This window comes from Eretmochelys imbricata, chromosome 11, assembly GCF_965152235.1.
Source record: "Eretmochelys imbricata isolate rEreImb1 chromosome 11, rEreImb1.hap1, whole genome shotgun sequence".
In the NCBI taxonomy this organism is placed as follows: Eukaryota; Metazoa; Chordata; order Testudines; family Cheloniidae; genus Eretmochelys; species Eretmochelys imbricata.
In genome coordinates this window covers 52,531,202-52,551,005 of record NC_135582.1, presented here as the reverse complement: position 1 = coordinate 52,551,005, position 19,804 = coordinate 52,531,202, and the positions used below count along the sequence as shown (strand labels likewise).

The following is a 19,804-nucleotide window of genomic DNA, read 5'->3' as shown; positions in this document are numbered from 1 at the left end:
TCAGGGTGAGCTTTAGAAAATGTTTCAAAACTTAATGGGGAGCACTGAAGCAGGTAATGGGACATACCAGAAGGAGATCAGGGTATAGGTGTGTGGGTCAGCAGGGCTGGGTGTAAGAATGTGCACAGGAGCAGCATAGAGTGTGCTGCTGGAGGGAGGGAGGAAACACCACTGGTGTGAAAATGTGTGGGTGAGCAGTGGACAGTGTGAGTGCAGATGAAGTACCAGCACTAGGTATGGGTGGGTAGTTAGGTGAGGTATCTGTGTGGGAGCAGCACTGGCTCTGAGAACTGGGGTGTATGTTGGGAATATCACTCATTCTGAGTGCAGGGGGACTAGGGCTGGGTGTTGTTGGAGTATGGGGGGGAGGAGAGTAAATTTGGGTGTTGAGGGGTCTGGGGGTGAGTAAGGTTGGGAATTGGAAGCAACAGGGTTGAGCATGGCACTGGCAGAAGCAGGGCTCGGTCGGGGTGAGGTATTGGTGGGAGCAGGACTGGGTGTGGCTGGGTCAGGGTGCTGGTGGGAGTAGGGCTGGGTCAGAGTGTTGGGGGCAGCAGGACTGGCTGTGGCTGGGTCAGGGTGTTGAAGGGAGTAGGGCTTGGTTGGGGTGGGGTGTTGGGGCAGCGGGACTGGGTCAGAGTGTTGGGAGCAAGACTGGCTGTGGCTGGGTCAGGGTCCTGGGGGCAGAGGGGCTGGATCAGAGTGTTGGTGGGAAGAGAGCTGGGTGTGGCTGGGTCAGGGTGTTGGGGGGCTGGGTGTGGCTGGGTCAGGGTGCTGGTGGGAGCAGGGCTTGGTTGGGCTGGGTCAGGGTGTTGGTGGGGGGGATGACACCAGGACTGGGCGTGGCTGGGTTTGGGGTGTTGGGGGGGATGGCACACTAGGGCTGGGTCGGTGTGTTGTGGGGGGGGGACACTAGGGCTGGGCGTGGCTGGGTTGGGGTGTTGGTGAGGGATGACACCAGGGCTGGGCGTGGCTGGGTCGGGGTTCTGGGGGGGGACACTAGGGCTGGGTGTGGCTAGCTCAGCATGTTGGTGGGGGACGGCACAATAGGGCTGGGTCAGTGTGTTGGTGGGGGGGGATGACATTAGGGCTGGGCGTGGCTGGGTCGGGGTGTTGTGGGACACACACACCAGGGCTTGGCGTGGCTGGGTCGGGGTGTTGTGGGGACACACACACACACACCAGGGCTGGGCATGGCTGGGTCGGGGTGTTGGGGGACACACACACCAGGGCTAGGCGTGGCTGGGTCGGGGTGTTGGACACACACACACACACACACACCAGGGCTGGGCGTGGCTGGGTCGGGGTGTTGAGCGGGGGGGACAACACACACCAGGGCTGGGCGTGGCTGGGTCAGGGTGTTGGGGGGGATGGACATGACACACTAGGGCTGGGTGTGGCTGGGTCGAGGTGTTGGAGGGGGGACACTAGGGCTGGGCGTGGCTGGGTGGGGTGTTGGGGAGGACACCAGAGCTGGGCGAGGCTGGGTCGAGGTGTGGGGGAATGGCACACTAGGGCTGGGTTGGGGTGTTGGGGGGAACACTAGGGCTGGGTGTGGCTGGGTCGGGGTGTTGGGGGAATGGCACACTAGGGCTGGGTTGGGGTGTTGGGGGGAACACTAGGGCTGGGCGTGGCTGGGTCGGGGTATTGGGGGGCACACTGGGGCTGGGTCGCGGTGTTGGGGTGGACACTACGGTTGGGCCGGGGTGTTGGGGGAGGGACACACCAGGGCTGGACGTGGCTGGGTCGAGGTGTGGGGGAATGGCACACTAGGGCTGGGTTGGGGTGTTGGGGGGAACACTAGGGCTGGGTGTGGCTGGGACGGGGTGTTGGGGGAATGGCACACTAGGGCTGGGTTGGGGTGTTGGGGGGAACACTAGGGCTGGGCGTGGCTGGGTCGGGGTATTGGGGGGCACACTGGGGCTGGGTCGCGGTGTTGGGGTGGACACTACGGTTGGGCCGGGGTGTTGGGGGAGGGACACACCAGGGCTGGACGTGGCTGGGTCGAGGTGTGGGGGAATGGCACACTAGGGCTGGGTTGGGGTGTTGGGGGGAACACTAGGGCTGGGTGTGGCTGGGTCAGGGTGTTGGGGGAATGGCACACTAGGGCTGGGTTGGGGTGTTGGGGGGAACACTAGGGCTGGGCGTGGCTGGGTCGGGGCGTTGGGGGGCACACTGGGGCTGGGTCGCGGTGTTGGGGTGGACACTACGATTGGGCCGGGGTGTTGGGGGAGGGACACACCAGGGCTGGGCGTGGCTGGGTCGGGGTGTTGGGGGAATGGCACACTAGGGCTGGGTTGGGGTGTTGGGGGGAACACTAGGGCTGGGTGTGGCTGGGACGGGGTGTTGGGGGAATGGCACACTAGGGCTGGGTTGGGGTGTTGGGGGGAACACTAGGGCTGGGCGTGGCTGGGTCGGGGTATTGGGGGGCACACTGGGGCTGGGTCGCGGTGTTGGGGTGGACACTACGGTTGGGCCGGGGTGTTGGGGGAGGGACACACCAGGGCTGGACGTGGCTGGGTCGAGGTGTGGGGGAATGGCACACTAGGGCTGGGTTGGGGTGTTGGGGGGAACACTAGGGCTGGGTGTGGCTGGGTCAGGGTGTTGGGGGAATGGCACACTAGGGCTGGGTTGGGGTGTTGGGGGGAACACTAGGGCTGGGCGTGGCTGGGTCGGGGCGTTGGGGGGCACACTGGGGCTGGGTCGCGGTGTTGGGGTGGACACTACGGTTGGGCCGGGGTGTTGGGGGAGGGACACACCAGGGCTGGGCGTGGCTGGGTCGGGGTGTTGGGGGAATGGCACACTAGGGCTGGGTTGGGGTGTTGGGGGGAACACTAGGGCTGGGGGGCTGGGTCGCGGTGTTGGGGTGGACACTACGGCTGGGTCGGGGTGTTGGGGGAGGGGCACACTACGGCTGGGCGTGGCTAGGTCGGGGTGGTGGGCGGAGCGGAGCTGGCTGCGGGATCACGTGGATGCCCAGGGCGGAGAGCGGGCAGCAGCGGTAGGGGGCGCACTCCCCTCCGCCGATACGTGTCCAGGCCATGCTAATGTCACAAGCCTGTACGTCACTTCCGCTTTCTGTGGCTTCCGCGGAGTGTGGTGATTTCTTGTTTCCGGTCTTGCCGTGGTGGCGCGGCTGGGTGACGCCCGTTGGCTGCGCCGTCCTGGCCGGCGTGTGGCGTGCGCCGTGCGCGGGGAGGTCGCGGTTTCTCACTGCCTACTGGGGATGGGGCCGCATTGGGGTCTGGTGGTGAGGCAGCTCCCCAGGTAAAGCGAGCGGGAAACGGACAGGGAGGGGCGCGGGAGTGGTCAGCCGTTCTGGCCCTGCCCGGGGGCTGGGTGTGTCACGGTCACGCCGCCCCCCAGCTCCCTTGGGTGCCTGTCCCTGGTCATGTGAGGGTCACCCATGGGCCCTAGATAAGTGGGTGCAGAGCGCCCCTCTCGTCCCGTTGTCACTGACCCGCCCCAGGACCAGAGCGGAGGTGGCCTCCTAGAGCTGCCCAGAGAGCCCTCCCGCCCCTGCCCAGTCCGAGGCACTGCCCCCTGGTGAGTCCCCGCCTCCTCCCTAGGGCAAGGAGAGGACACCTGTGGGTCAGGCTCCTTCAGGGATGAAGCCACCCTGCCCAGTCTGACATGGAAAAGTGTTGCCAGTTTATGTCAGTGCCAGGGCACATAATCTTACAGTTGGCCCTTAGCAGTCGCTTTTGTTTTAGGGAAGTGCTATTTAAAACAATCAGCCACAAAAGATCTTCCCACTACTTAATAATGAGGAGTTCGTAGAAGATAACTTTTCTTTTTATGCTGTGCAAATTTTGGTCAGTTACAATTAGGTGTTGTAGGCCACACCTTTGAGTTCTTGCAGTATTCCTGGAGAATGGCAAACATAGCACCTCTCTTTAAAAATGGTTAACAAAGGACCCAGGGAATAATAGGCCATGTAACTTCAATATCTGGAAAGAGAATAGAAAAAAACTTATTAAGCAATCAGTTTGTAAGCACATGGAGGGTAATTAGTAATAGCCAACAAAGATTTGTCAAGAACAATCATGTTGAAACAATTTAATTTGCTGCTTTGACAGGTTTCAGAGTAGCAGCCGTGTTAGTCTGTATTCGCAAAAAGAAAAGGAGGACTTGTGGCACCTGCCTCCGATGAAGTGAGCTGTAGCTCACGAAAGCTTCTGCTCAGATAAATTGGTTAGTCTCTAAGGTGCCACAAGTCCTCCTTTTCTTTCTTTGACAGCGTAATTGGCCCAGTGGATATGAGAAGCAGTAGAGGTGATCTCTTGACTTTAACGTTTTTGACACAGTCCTGTGTGACAATCTCATAAGCAAACTAGGGAAATGCGGTCTAGATTAAATTACTATATGAGTGCATAACTAGTTGCAACACTGTAGTCATAATAATGAATAGTTTGCTGTCAAACTGGATGGACATAGCACGTGGATTCCCTGGGTCTAGTTCTATTCAATATTTTCACAGTGATTTGGATTACAGAGTAGAGCTGTACTTTTAACATTTGTAAATGTTACCATCTTGAGAGGTGTTGTAAGCACTTTGTAGGACAGGATTAGAATTTAAAACGTTGATAAATTGGAGAATTGGTCTGCAATCAACAAGATCAAATACAATAGAGAGAGATAAGTGCAGAGTATTTTGCTTAAGAAGGGGGAAAAAATCCAATACACAAATACAAAATGGAGAATAACTGGCTAGGCAGTGGTACTGCAAAAGAGGACTTGGAGGTTATAATGGATCATAAATTGAAGGAGAGAGTCAGCAATGTTATGCTGTAGCTAAATCGGTAAATGTCATTCTGGGAACTATTAACAGGTTATCGCATGCAACACATAGGAGGTAGTTGTATTGTTCTGCTCTACTTGGCGCTGGTGAGGCTTCAAAGGTGGAGTATTCTGTCCATTTTGGGGCACCACACTTTAAGAAAGATGTGGATAAGTTCTGGAGAGTCCACTGTAGAGCAACAAACAAATGGCTTGGAAAACATGCGCTCTGAGGAAAAGTTGAAAGAATTGAGCTTGTTTAATCTAAGAAAAAAGACTGAAGGGGAAACTTAAGTCTTCAAACATGGAAAAGGTTGCTATAAAGAGGACATTGATCAATTGTTTTCCATGTTCACTGAGCATAAGACAGGTAGTAACTGGCTTAGTTTGCAACAAGGGAGATTTAGGTTGGATATTAGGAAAAACTTACTATAAGTATAGTTAAGCGCTGGAACAGGCTACTTTGGGAGGATGGGGAATCCTTGTCTAAAGTAGTAAAACCCCAGTCAGGGATGGTCTAGGTATACTTAATCCCTCCTCGGTTTTGACAGATGGACTAGATGACTTCGTAAGGTCACTTTTAGTCCTACATATCTATGATTAAAATTATCCTGGGGTGGGGATATTATCTTGCAGCATTTAATTTTAAAACTCAACCTGCATTTTGGGACACTTGCCAATTATTTCATGGCAGAAATTAATACCCTTAAAATAGACAACAATAAAATAAAAATTTTGAAGTGGGGATCTGATAAAAGTGAAAAAATCTCCATCTATGGGGCTGTTTCTCACCTGGGGCTGTTGTCTGAAGAATTATAGGGGCAAGATCAGAAAAAGCAATTAATGGAGGAGTTAATTAGAGAATTAACCAAGCCCCTGGAGGTCAAAAAGAAATCTATATGGGAATAGGACCCATGTGGCAGGGAAAATATGTATAGTCCCTACCCATTGAGACTGTGATATTTGGTGATTATATATTCATGTCTTCAATGTGCAATTCTAGGGTCATTCTAGTTTTGGTGGGGTACTGTCCCTGAGAGTGAGATTTGCTCACAAGAGGATCAAGCATTTGATTAAAATCCCCAGGAAACGGAGTAGAGAGATAGAGTTAGCATATAAGCAATGATTAGTTCAGATCCATTTATGGTGTTTTACAGATTAAAAATCTGCCCTGATCTAGTGAAAGTGACTCAGACTGTTACTGCCATTACTTTATGGAAGTGTATGAATTCTCCTCTGGATTTGAATGAGAAACATCAAGGCATTGCACTCATTCTAATCAGTGTCAATGTTATACCAATAAAATAAAAACCAGCAGGATCTTATTAAAGGGGAAAAGGCAAAATGCCACATTTATTGTGAATACAGAAAGAATCATAGTAAGCAGTTAGTTACAGCTATAACATTCCATTCAATTTCATATTTATTCACACATTCATTTATACACACACACACAGGTTCTGCAGGGTTGTTGTTATAGTTACCAACCTTAGAGTTGCTCATGCCAAGCCACTGGCCAGGTGATCTGGACATGAGGAGGGAGCAGGGCCTTGTCAGATGCTCATCTGATGCTCTTGGAAGTTGGTTTACAGAATCAGACCCCAAAGTTCTCACTTTCTAGAGTCCATTTTTATAGGAATTTCTTCCTATGCCAGTCTATGGGAATTGCTTCGTCATGCTGTTGCTGAATCAATCAGCAGATGGCACATTCCTGACGCCTGAGTACTGCCAGATGTTATCTTGTTCTTTGGTTCTCCCATTCTTGAGGCTGTTGGGTGGATTCCAGTCTGCCCTCCGGGGGTCCTCTGGTTATTTCCACTTGATGCCTTCTTCAGCTGATGGACACTGGATTCTTAGGCTGGCACCTCCCTGATCATTCAGTTATTATCCACACCAAGCATCAATCCACATACATCCTCTATCTCTATTTTAATCACAATTGTTAGCAAAGCAAGATGAATATAACAAAAGGGCGGGGAGTCTCTGGGTACCGTTCCTGTTGTTACGGAGTATTGCTTTGAGTCTCTCTCTGTGTGAGTAGTTGTTGTTACAAAGAATTGCTTTGAGAACAGACTCTGTCTTAGAACATTATCTTAATAAAATTATTAAATCTGTACTAACACAATTAGCAGTTTGCAAGTTCCACACATAGAGGGAGAGAAACAGTACCAAAAACCAAGAGACCTCTTAATTAATAATACCCTGGAATTTAAACTATGGGGAATCAAACTCATTTGTGATTTTAATACAGGACTTTTTAAATATCCAACATCAAGTGTCTCTTCTGCAGCAAAAACACCACATATCTACCTTTGCTTTCTTTAATAATGAGTATACTTTCTTTTAATTGGCGTATTGAGTTCCTTTACATTCTAGGAAATAAAACTGAGCTGGAGGACCATTTGGCGATGTTAATTATTTTTGTCACGTGTGGCCTTACAAACAAGGATGACAGTGCTTGTGTCATGTGCTCTACTGCACTTCAACCTATGCCCTACACAGAATTCCATGAGGTGGGAGAGTCTACAGATGAAATGCCTCAGACACTTATTCCACAGATTTTTGGATTACCTTGCCAGATGCTTCAGGGAATAGGGTAGATACATCAGCATTAGTTGCAACCGCCTCCAGAGGCTTGATGCAAGTCAGTCATGTAGGGTGTAATTTTCCTGCATGTTTCTGGTCAAGAGAGAGGTGGGAAGAGTAGCGGTAGTAAGGGGATCTGAGAGGCTTAGGAGAGGGAAGAACACAGCCAGGTTAAAGCAAAAACATAAAACCACATAACATATATAACTTGGCCTATTATCAACTGTGACCGGTTGTCTTAGATATTAGTATAGGGCAGTGGTTCTCAAACTTTCGTACTGGTGACCCCTTTCACGTAGTAAGCCTCTGAGTGCGACCTCCCCCGCCCCTTATAAATTTAACACACTTTTTAATATATTTAACATCATTATAAATGCTGGATGAAAAGTGTGGTTTGGGGTGGAGGCTGACAGCTCATGATCCGACCCCCCATGTAATAAACTTGCGACCACCTGAGGCGTCCCCGACCCCCAGTTTGAGAACCTCTGGTATAGGGCATCGCAGTCCCACTCTGTCCTGAGTGGTATCTCTCCATTCACCACTTAAAAAGCAAATCACAATGAAAAAGCAGCCATTGTGAAACACTTAACACTATAAACTAAACTAATCCAAGTAGTCAGTTCTGGAGAGGGTAGGCCAGGGAGATGCCATCCAGGCCCGGAGCTCTGCTGATAGCCACTATTTAAACTATATTTTTAACAGGCACTCTATATTTCCTATAATACAAGGTAGTAACCACGTTATAAGGCGATAGAAAGGGAGTATGCGCTCTGCCAACGTGATATTTCTTAACTGGTATGTCAAGGTTATTCCTGTGTATTAATCTCTTAACTATAATCTTTTCAGTTTGCCAAAGTAAACACCAGGGTATTGGTAATATAGCGTGGTGTTCTGAGTGAGATGCTCTGGTGATTATTTTCCCCACGCTGCATGCCCCTGTTCCTTTGGTTTACAACCAAACATTCAGTTTCCCTTCCTCATATTAAATGAGCATAACTGACAGGGGACAAGTCTGACTGATCCTGCTGATTGCAAGTGTCTGTACCAAAGGGCATAGCTAACAATCAGATTAAGCTCATGATTCTTCTATATAAGTCTATGTTCATGTACTCAGGGCCTGATATTGTAGAACGTGTTAGGATGGGGGAAGAAATGGAGAAGTGGAAGAGGAAGGGAGCAGGGGCTGGAGGCAGGGGAGGTGGGGAAAGGGACAGGGTGAGAGGGAGGAAGTAGGTGGTGATAGGGAAGGCAGAAATTACTGGTTGATGTAGCTCCACAATCAGCGTTTGTCGTCTTTTCTGTTGCGTTTGCCTATAAGGGGTGAAGCTATATCCCTCAGGTCCTGTGTGCCTTTGCCTGATGCCTTGCAGGGAGGAGAGCCATCTTTCACCGATGATGTCAAGCTGCTAGGCTTTGAGGACCCCCAGCAGTAGGGTGTGGCAATGCACCAGTGTCTCCCATTGGCAACTATTTTAAAAGATGGAATGGGAGCCCTCAAGTTCCTGCTGAGCAACAGGGATCTGCACTACCCCCAGTCATCTCTTTGATGTACTTCACTGCTGAGCTTACACACACACTTTGTATAATCACAAACAAATAGTATGTATTGATTTGTCAGGGGTATGTGTACCTCTGGTGATATGTAGAGGTCTTCCAGGGGGTATATCAATGCATCTAGATATTTGCCTAGTTTTTCAACAGGCCACATAAAAAGCACCAGTGAAGTCAGTAAAAACTAAAATTTCATACAGACAGTGATTTGTTTATACTGCTTTATACACTGAAATGTAAATACAATCTTTATATTCCAATTGATTTATTTTAAAATTATATGGTAAAAATGAGAAAGCAAGTAATTTTTCAGTAATAGTTTGCAGTGACACTTCTGTATTTATGTCTGATTTTGTAAGCAGGTAGTTTAAATGAGGTGAAACTTGGGGTACACAAGACAAATCAGACTTCTGAAAGGAGGACAGTAGTCTGGAAAGGTTGAGAGCCACTGTTTTAAATAATCTGCAGTGAACTTTCTGCTTCTTATGGCTTTGGGAACAGAGGCACTTTTTCAATGTCTTGACATGGAACTGAGTGGGAAACTTCATAAAATATTTGAAACTTCATTACTTGGCAAGTTCCCTAGCTCTTCTAAAGTCTGGTCTCTTCAGCCACATCTTTTGCAAAATCATTTTCTTGGTATCCCTCAAACTGTTGTCCTCCCCTTTGAGCTAGCTGCATTTTTCCCTCTTTTACAGTAAGTATTAGAAGTTTGATTACCAGTACATGAGATTTGGCATTTGAGGCTGGCTTTAAGAATTAGGGAACTGCGTGCTCTAAGTCAAATTTAAAATAATCCATTAGGTTGAGCACTTCTGAAAAGAGCCTGGGAACAAATTCTAGGGGGTTTCACTTTCTTCTATTTCAGGTACTCCTTTAATTCTCAAAGTATTGTGGTGACCTTCCATTGGTCTGCCACTTTAGATTTAAGAGAAGATAAGTCTGTTCGGCTTCTCTGCACCTGGGTAGAGACCCCTTGTACCTGATCTTCCAGAGTTGATATTCTTGCTTCTCCTTCATTCACCTATCCTGTCAGCCCTTGCAGAGAGAGTAAATTGAGAGAAGTCAGGAGATATCAAGGCCACAATACAATTGTATCTGCAGCAACTTTCTCCAGCAGGGCCAACACAGACACAGTGCCCTAATTAACCATTTTGTCCAAGGGGCTAGAGTCTCTGTTCTCTTTGTCTTTTAGCTAGTTGTAGAGCCCACAACAGACAAATATATGACTGTTGATTTTCAAGAGATTTGGGGGTACCTTTTCCTTTACTAAGGCTGGGGGTGTTGGTCAGGGGCTCTGTACTACAGATGGAAATAGATATTAGCAGATGGCTCTGGAGCTCAAGGTATCTGTTCCTCCAGGCCATGCAGCACCTCCTGCAGCTCGTTCATGTTAGGTTTTGTACATTCCCACTTGTTGCAAAATGTAATTCAGGCCTAAAAGTAGTTGGCAGCATGCTTTTAAATATATTCTGTTAATGAACTTCAGGTATGGAAAAGCCAACAATAGGATAATATTGGGAATAAAATGAGGAAAGTGGTATAAACTAGGACACTGATAATGTGGTTGATTGCACACTGGCAATTCATGTACATGTATAAAAGTTATATAAGACATCTTTTATAGTCAAACTGCCATAGGTCTTGATAAACTGAAAAAAATCTGGTCTCATAGAACTCTGGCAAGCATCATTCAGTCTGCTCCCAAGAATGGGGCAGGATAGCAAAGAGGAAGTAACTATGCAATATTCTCAAAACAAAATAGTTTATAGATCCAACAAAGTAGGACTATATGCCAAAATCTGCTCTCAGATACATTGATGTAAATTGTGCATAACTCATTAGATTTCATTTGAGTTATTCTCAATGCGCACCAGATAAACTAGAGCACATTTTGTCCCCAAATAACTAATTTATATAATTGTCTCTAGAGGTTATGATAGGGGAAACTGAAAAAAATTGCAGAAATGCCAGGGCTAGAAAATATTCCTGAAGCACTGAAACATGCACTGATATTTTTGTAATATGCCTACTAAATATTGGACATTGAGCCAAACTGCTGATTATAGTCAGGACTTCCTTCTGTATGTGTGCAAACTTCCTTTGAAACTTCTAGGCACTTCAGAACTGGCAGTGGTTTGTACATGTTGACAAATGCTATTTATTTGTTCTTTTTTTCCTGTTCCTTTAAAACCAACAACTATTTACAATGCTAGAAACACACGTAAAAAAACCCGTTTTAGTGATTTACGACGAGTCTGTTGTTTATGACTTTACAGGGTGATTGCTTGTACACTATTCATACTAACCATAATTTAGAAGTTGAATTGTGCAAGGTTGTATATGTTAAGAGAACCTGCCACTGACTTGACATGTACAGCGAGAAACTTCTATCAAAGCTTAGTGCAACTCACTCAGAGCATTTAATTTTTGAAATGCTTTAGCTACCATTGAACTTGGCTTTCTTGTTTCAGATTGAAGCCATTCAACAGATTACAAATAATACTACAGCACTTGGTAAGTATAGGGTTCTATCTGGTAGTGTTAAAAGTCGATTTTGTAACTTCTCCCCCTTGTGTGATAGAGAATAAGTGTATAGTTCTTTAGTTTATCCAATCATGGCAGTATTATACTGTCAATTCAGCTTTTTAATGTTTAGGTCTAATGCTGCCAGTTACACTTCAGCTGGAGTTTACTACAAATTCCTTTTACAATAATAATATAGATTTATTAGTTTTTGGCACCCCACATATTTTGAGTGATTATTCTGTTTTTCTCAGTAGATTCAAACACAATGTTTTCCAGTATGCTAAATTGTCTTCTGTATATTTTAGTTTGCTGACTTTACATTTTAGTTTTGAGTTTTAAATTGAGTTTGCTTATGAATCATTTGAGTAACTTTTTTGTATAATATTGTCAAACATGATCAGACAAGGCCATTTGCCATGATCCCATGTGTACTGTGTTAGATGGTGAGTAGGAGAATAGTCTTGTACATCTATCATCATAACTGATGCAAGTGTTTTCAACGTGGTAGTCTCAGTGAAACAAGATCACAACCATATGTCCTAAATAAAGACATTGAGGAACATAATGTATTTCAGAATGTACAACACAAAATATTTCCAAATATTCCTGCAAATTAATAAGCGCAAAGCTAGTATAATATACTTAGTATGGCTTTCGGAGCAATATTAAAGAGTAGCTGAAATAAATCAATCTTTAAATAATTTGAGAGTTGTGTTGGAAAATGTTAGTCTAGAATTCTGTCAAAATACTCACAATGACCTGAATCACAGTTACGGTGAGTTTTGAGAATGTTTATGGAATTATACTCTATACCGTATGGTTATTCAACATGAAAATACATTGTTTTACTTAGTCTCCCTATTTTTGCATGTACAGAATATGTCCAAACACACAGATTCTGCAGCTGAAGTGTTATTGGAAAAGAAAGGATGTGCTGGAGTCATAACTATGAATAGACCAAAGGCTCTAAATGCATTAAATCTTTCCATGATTCGACAGATTTATCCACAGTTAAAGGTTAGTGGCTTTATTTTAACTCAGCCTAAATTCATACATCCACTGGCAGTTTTAAATATAAAGCTGCCACTTCTTTGTTCTTTCTAATCAATCTGTAACTTCTTGTATGGAGTCACTGACCCAATCATTAAGACCCTGCTTCAACCGGTACTTAAACTTGCACCTAACTAAACGTGTGAGTAGATCCATTGAATTCAGTGAGACTACTCACAGTTTTAAAGTAAGGCATGTCCTTAAATACCATCCTGACCTACAGATTAGGTTGAAGAATCCACATTTGCATGGTAGTTTGGTTCCCCAACTAACTTCCTACATTTTAGTGAAATGCTGAACAGTGTTGCATATGTAGTGATATGGGTTCCTTTCTCCAGAGGTTATGTAAGCCGGGCTGGGGGTGGGGAGTACTTGAACTACTCCAAATCCTCAATTGTAGAAATCATACCACTTTAACTATACTGGCATAAAGTGGTTCAACTCCCTTCTTTAGTGCAGATGCAGTTATATTGGTATAAATGTTTATATTGATATAGCTTATTACCATATGGGAAAGGGATTAAAATAGATGAATATAATGCACTTTTAAAAACTGCATCAACACTGGGAGGCTGTTCGACTATAATTATTTCAGTTAAAAACAAAAACATGCTACACTGATGTAGTTATACCGGTACAACACGCTGTGCGTAGACCAGGCTTTAGTCAATTCATTTGGCTGAAATCCATTAGTGCTACAAGTCATGTACTTCCTGCCCAGTCTGTTTGGGCCTTTAACACCCTGGTCTCCTACTGGCTGAACTTTGAGCCCCAGTTAATACCATCTCAATCACAGAATCTTCTGTGGGTAGTACTGGTAGGAGCTCCTCGCAGGCTGACTGCTCTAGGGTGTGGCAACTCCTACCAGGAGTGAGGACAATAGTCCTCACAGGGCACATACTTCTAATAAGAAAAGGAGTACTTGTGGCACCTTAGAGACTAACCAATTTATTTGAGCATGAGCTTTCGTGAGCTACAGCTCACTTCATCAGATACATACCGTGGAAACTGCAGCAGACTTTATATATACACAGAGAATATGAAACAATACCTCCTCCCACCCCACTGTCCTGCTGGTAATAGCTTATCTAAAGTAATCGTCAGGTTAGGCCATTTCCAGCACAAATCCAGGTTTTCTCACCCTCCACCCCCCCACACAAATTCACTCTCCTGCTGGTGATAGCCCATCCAAGGTGACAACTCTTTACACAATGTGCATGATAATGAAGTTAGGCCATTTCCTGCACAAATCCAGGTTTTCTCACTCCCTCACCCCCCTCCAAAAACCCACCCCCATACACACACAGACTCACTCTCCTGCTGGTAATAGCTCGTCCAAACTGACCACTCTCCAAGTTTAAATCCAAGTTAAACCAGAACATCTGGGGGGGGGGGGGGAGGGGAGGAAAAAACAAGAGGAAATAGGCTACCTTGCATAATGACTTAGCCACTCCCAGTCTCTATTTAAGCCTAAATTAATAGTATCCAATTTGCAAATGAATTCCAATTCAGCAGTTTCTCGCTGGAGTCTGGATTTGAAGTTTTTTTGTTTTAAGATAGCAACCTTCATGTCTGTGATTGCGTGACCAGAGAGATTGAAGTGTTCTCCGACTGGGTTTATGAATGTTATAATTCTTGACATCTGATTTGTGTCCATTTATTCTTTTACGTAGAGACTGTCCAGTTTGACCAATGTACATGGCAGAGGGGCATTGCTGGCACATGATGGCATAAATCACATTGGTGGATGTGCAGGTGAACGAGCCTCTGATAGTGTGGCTGATGTTATTAGGCCCTGTGATGGTGTCCCCTGAATAGATATGTGGGCACAATTGGCAACGGGCTTTGTTGCAAGGATAAGTTCCTGGGTTAGTGGTTCTGTTGTGTGGTATGTGGTTGTTGGTGAGTATTTGCTTCAGGTTGCGGGGCTGTCTGTAGGCAAGGACTGGCCTGTCTCCCAAGATTTGTGAGAGTGTTGGGTCATCCTTTAGGATAGGTTGTAGATCCTTAATAATGCGTTGGAGGGGTTTTAGTTGGGGGCTGAAGGTGACGGCTAGTGGCGTTCTGTTATTTTCTTTGTTAGGCCTGTCCTGTAGTAGGTAACTTCTGGGAACTCTTCTGACTCTATCAATCTGTTTCTTTACTTCCGCAGGTGGGTATTGTAGTTGTAAGAAAGCTTGACAGAGATCTTGTAGGTGTTTGTCTCTGTCTGAGGGGTTGGAGCAAATGCGGTTGTATCGCAGAGCTTGGCTGTAGACGATGGATCGTGTGGTGTGGTCAGGGTGAAAGCTGGAGGCATGCAGGTAGGAATAGCGGTCAGTAGGTTTCCGGTATAGGGTGGTGTTTATGTGACCATTGTTTATTAGCACTGTAGTGTCCAGGAAGTGGATCTCTTGTGTGGACTGGACCAGGCTGAGGTTGATGGTGGCATGGAAATTGTTGAAATCATGGTGGAATTCCTCAAGGGCTTCTTTTCCATGGGTCCAGATGATGAAGATGTCATCAATATAGCGCAAGTAGAGTAGGGGCTTTAGGGGACGAGAGCTGAGGAAGCGTTGTTCTAAATCAGCCATAAAAATGTTGGCATACTGTGGGGCCATGCGGGTACCCATAGCAGTGCCGCTGATCTGAAGGTATACATTGTCCCCAAATGTGAAATAGTTATGGGTAAGGACAAAGTCACAAAGTTCAGCCACCAGGTTAGCCGTGACATTATCGGGGATAGTGTTCCTGACGGCTTGTAGTCCATCTTTATCGGGGATAGTGTTCCTGACATTCCACACAAAGATGGACTACAAGCCGTCAGGAACACTATCCCCGATAATGTCACGGCTAACCTGGTGGCTGAACTTTGTGACTTTGTCCTTACCCATAACTATTTCACATTTGGGGACAATGTATACCTTCAGATCAGCGGCACTGCTATGGGTACCCGCATGGCCCCACAGTATGCCAACATTTTTATGGCTGATTTAGAACAACGCTTCCTCAGCTCTCGTCCCCTAAAGCCCCTACTCTACTTGCGCTATATTGATGACATCTTCATCATCTGGACCCATGGAAAAGAAGCCCTTGAGGAATTCCACCATGATTTCAACAATTTCCATGCCACCATCAACCTCAGCCTGGTCCAGTCCACACAAGAGATCCACTTCCTGGACACTACAGTGCTAATAAACAATGGTCACATAAACACCACCCTATACCGGAAACCTACTGACCGCTATTCCTACCTGCATGCCTCCAGCTTTCACCCTGACCACACCACACGATCCATCGTCTACAGCCAAGCTCTGCGATACAACCGCATTTGCTCCAACCCCTCAGACAGAGACAAACACCTACAAGATCTCTGTCAAGCTTTCTTACAACTACAATACCCACCTGCGGAAGTAAAGAAACAGATTGATAGAGTCAGAAGAGTTCCCAGAAGTTACCTACTACAGGACAGGCCTAACAAAGAAAATAACAGAACGCCACTAGCCGTCACCTTCAGCCCCCAACTAAAACCCCTCCAACGCATTATTAAGGATCTACAACCTATCCTAAAGGATGACCCAACACTCTCACAAATCTTGGGAGACAGGCCAGTCCTTGCCTACAGACAGCCCCGCAACCTGAAGCAAATACTCACCAACAACCACATACCACACAACAGAACCACTAACCCAGGAACTTATCCTTGCAACAAAGCCCGTTGCCAATTGTGCCCACATATCTATTCAGGGGACACCATCACAGGGCCTAATAACATCAGCCACACTATCAGAGGCTCGTTCACCTGCACATCCACCAATGTGATTTATGCCATCATGTGCCAGCAATGCCCCTCTGCCATGTACATTGGTCAAACTGGACAGTCTCTACGTAAAAGAATAAATGGACACAAATCAGATGTCAAGAATTATAACATTCATAAACCAGTCGGAGAACACTTCAATCTCTCTGGTCACGCAATCACAGACATGAAGGTTGCTATCTTAAAACAAAAAAACTTCAAATCCAGACTCCAGCGAGAAACTGCTGAATTGGAATTCATTTGCAAATTGGATACTATTAATTTAGGCTTAAATAGAGACTGGGAGTGGCTAAGTCATTATGCAAGGTAGCCTATTTCCTCTTGTTTTTTCCTCCCCTCCCCTCCCCCCCCCAGATGTTCTGGTTTAACTTGGATTTAAACTTGGAGAGTGGTCAGTTTGGACGAGCTATTACCAGCAGGAGAGTGAGTCTGTGTGTGTATGGGGGTGGGTTTTTGGAGGGGGGTGAGGGAGTGAGAGAACCTGGATTTGTGCAGGAAATGGCCTAACTTCATTATCATGCACATTGTGTAAAGAGTTGTCACCTTGGATGGGCTATCACCAGCAGGAGAGTGAATTTGTGTGGGGGGGTGGAGGGTGAGAAAACCTGGATTTGTGCTGGAAATGGCCTAACCTGACGATTACTTTAGATAAGCTATTACCAGCAGGACAGTGGGGTGGGAGGAGGTATTGTTTCATATTCTCTGTGTATATATAAAGTCTGCTGCAGTTTCCACGGTATGTATCTGATGAAGTGAGCTGTAGCTCACGAAAGCTCATGCTCAAATAAATTGGTTAGTCTCTAAGGTGCCACAAGTACTCCTTTTCTTTTTGCGAATACAGACTAACACGGCTGTTACTCTGAAATACTTCTAATAGCAGCAAGTGCTTCCCAGCTGCTTCCCTTTTCTCTTCTGATGGTATTGACACTGAAGCTGTCTGTTGGAAGATTCAGGAAGACCTATCTACATCAATTAACCTTCCAAGCATGAACTAAATGTTTCTTCAGGGGATACAAACTTGTTTTTTTAAGAGTGAAATAATAGATTCGGCAGAGGTTGATGGCACTGACCCAGGAGAAATTTCTACTCAGCTGCATTTGTGGATTTTCAAAGTCCTGCTTTTTGTATGTTTTTAGGGCTCAGTTGAAGTTTAAGGAGGATATGGCTCATTTTCTGGAAGGAGTAAGAAGAATGACCAAAGACAGCATTTGGGAAAAGTGTTTTTAAATTAATTTTTATATATTGGGGAATAATATTTCTTTTGTCCTTCCTCTTAGACATGGGAGAAAGACCCTGAAACCTTTCTAATAATTATAAAGGGAACTGGAGGAAAGGCTTTCTGTGCAGGGGGTGATATCAGAGGTAAGGACTTGAGAATGTGCTGAATTCACCCTGGTCACTGTTTTACGATTGTGACATACAACTTTTTCAGTTATCAGTTACTTCAATATTCATATCCCCCATTCTAAGTACAGGGCATATGTGAATTAGTGAGATAGAGGTAAATAGATACTGTTGTGCAAGAATCATCAAGGTTTTAATGGGGCCACTGCAAAACATTTATGTATCTTAAATGAGTTCCTTTTCAGTGTAAGTAGATAATACAGAGATAAAGCAAAACTGTATTTGCCCTAAGACAGCTAAATTTTGTTATAATGGTTGAAAAATATCTCTTTATGAGTAGCTGGCTAAAACTTAAAATAGGTGTGACTGAAGTGAATGTGGTAGGAAGAGGGAAGCACTTTGAAGAACTTGCCTTCTCAAAAATATCCCTTGCTACTGAGGGCATCTGTTCTTGCAGTCTGGTGGCCCTGTTAGACAACCCACTGATATTAAAGACCCAAATAGTCATGGCAGCAAAAAACACCTGCTTATATTTATGACTTGCTATAAAGATTGTACCCTATTAGACAGATCTGACCACAGTGATCAATGCATTTGTGTACTCCCTACTAGATTACTTTAGCTAATTTAAGAACAAACTATATACCCTGAAAATGCTCCAGAGGCTGAAAATGCAATAGCCTGTGTGCTCATTGTAAACTAGTGTCCTCTCAGCACTGGGTCCTCATTTTCCAATATTCAGAATCTTTCATAGGAATGTTTTTAGCTATCTGGGAAATTGGCTTTCCCTCTGTGATCATGACCTCCTGTGATCATTCCAGTGAAACCAAACTGTGAAGCTGCCAACCAGTAGGAAAGGCTCATGAATGCTGCAGGCATAATTTATGAGAGCTGGACGTAGATTATCAGATATATTATGACAAGAAATTAGTGGGGAAAAATATGCATTATAATGAAAATAACTCAAGGAAGATGATACTGATTGTATTTAAGTAATTAAAATACATTTTTAAGTCTACTGGTAATTGTCACACTTCCATTTGCTGCACTGGAGTGCTGCAGAAAACCGGGGCCCCTCCTATAGAATTTAAGTCCATTTTGCAGAGTACACAAGACCTTGCTTATTGTCAATATTTAATATTACAAGGTCATTTTTGTTGTGCTGGTTAAATTTGACCAAATTTTTAAAGCAATTTTTAGTTTTAATTTTGTCTTATTTTACTAGCTATCACAGATGCAGGAAAAGTTGGAGATAGGCTAGCACAAGATTTCTTCAGAGAAGAATACATCCTGAACAATGCTGTTGGTATGTGTGTACAAAGCAATTTCCAAATCTAAAATACCTGTAGAATATTTGTGGGTTTGATTTTTCACAGTGGTGGCTCTAAAGCATAAATTCAACATTTAATTTTATAGAACTGGTAACACAGGTAAAGATTAAATCCGAAGGTATTAATTTCTGACTAAATGCCAGTTTTGGTAACCCATCACTAATTTGGCAGTGGGGAATCCCTTATAGTTTTAGGGGTGCGGCTAAGTATGGTATTCATTTCCCATTTTAAACTGTTAAACAGCTTCTCCATTTCATCTTGGGGGTTGTCAGTAACTATATTTCAGTGATGGGGAAAGTGATTCCTAGATTTGCAGATGAAGTATTTTAGATAATTGTGAAGTATTATTTGTTTAGTTTAGAGAAGACACAAAGAAGATGTGACAAGATACATAAAATGGGCACTCCTATATTTACTGTCTAATGATGTAAGAATGTGGCAGCACTCAATGAAATTAGAAGGCAATACTGCTTTACTCATTGCATAACAATTTGTAGCAGGAGTTCCACTGATTATTACTGTGGCAAGGAGCTTAGTCGGAGTCAGAAAAAGATTGGACCTTTATGTGAATAATCTATTTACAGCCAGAGACACAAGATACTGGCTAGAGGGACCATTGTTTTGATGCTGTATGGCAATTCAGGTATAGCGAAAAGATGTTTTCAGATTAAAAATTCATATTTCTGAAAAGTTAGTGTGTTATCGTACAACACCCTTAGATTATTAAAACAGGCCTGGTCTACACTAAAGAAATAAGTTGACTTGCCATGTCGCTCATGGTTGTGAAAAATCCACACCTCTGCGGGGTGTGGTTAAGCTGACCTAACCTTGCCTA

At 45.0% G+C, this 19,804-nt stretch overlaps 1 protein-coding gene across 1 annotated transcript in view; it reads left to right on the top strand.

Moving 5' to 3' along the window:
* Nucleotides 1-3,110: 3,110 nt before the first annotated feature.
* Nucleotides 3,111-19,804, top strand: part of HIBCH (3-hydroxyisobutyryl-CoA hydrolase) — an 87,940-nt gene continuing 71,246 nt past the window's right edge. The window contains exons 1-5 of the mRNA XM_077829425.1: nt 3,111-3,267; nt 11,391-11,433; nt 12,322-12,462; nt 17,572-17,656; nt 18,864-18,944. Coding sequence (XP_077685551.1) covers nt 3,227-3,267; nt 11,391-11,433; nt 12,322-12,462; nt 17,572-17,656; nt 18,864-18,944 — 391 coding nt within the window. The 5' untranslated portion in view covers nt 3,111-3,226. The remainder of the gene's footprint in view (nt 3,268-11,390; nt 11,434-12,321; nt 12,463-17,571; nt 17,657-18,863; nt 18,945-19,804) is intronic.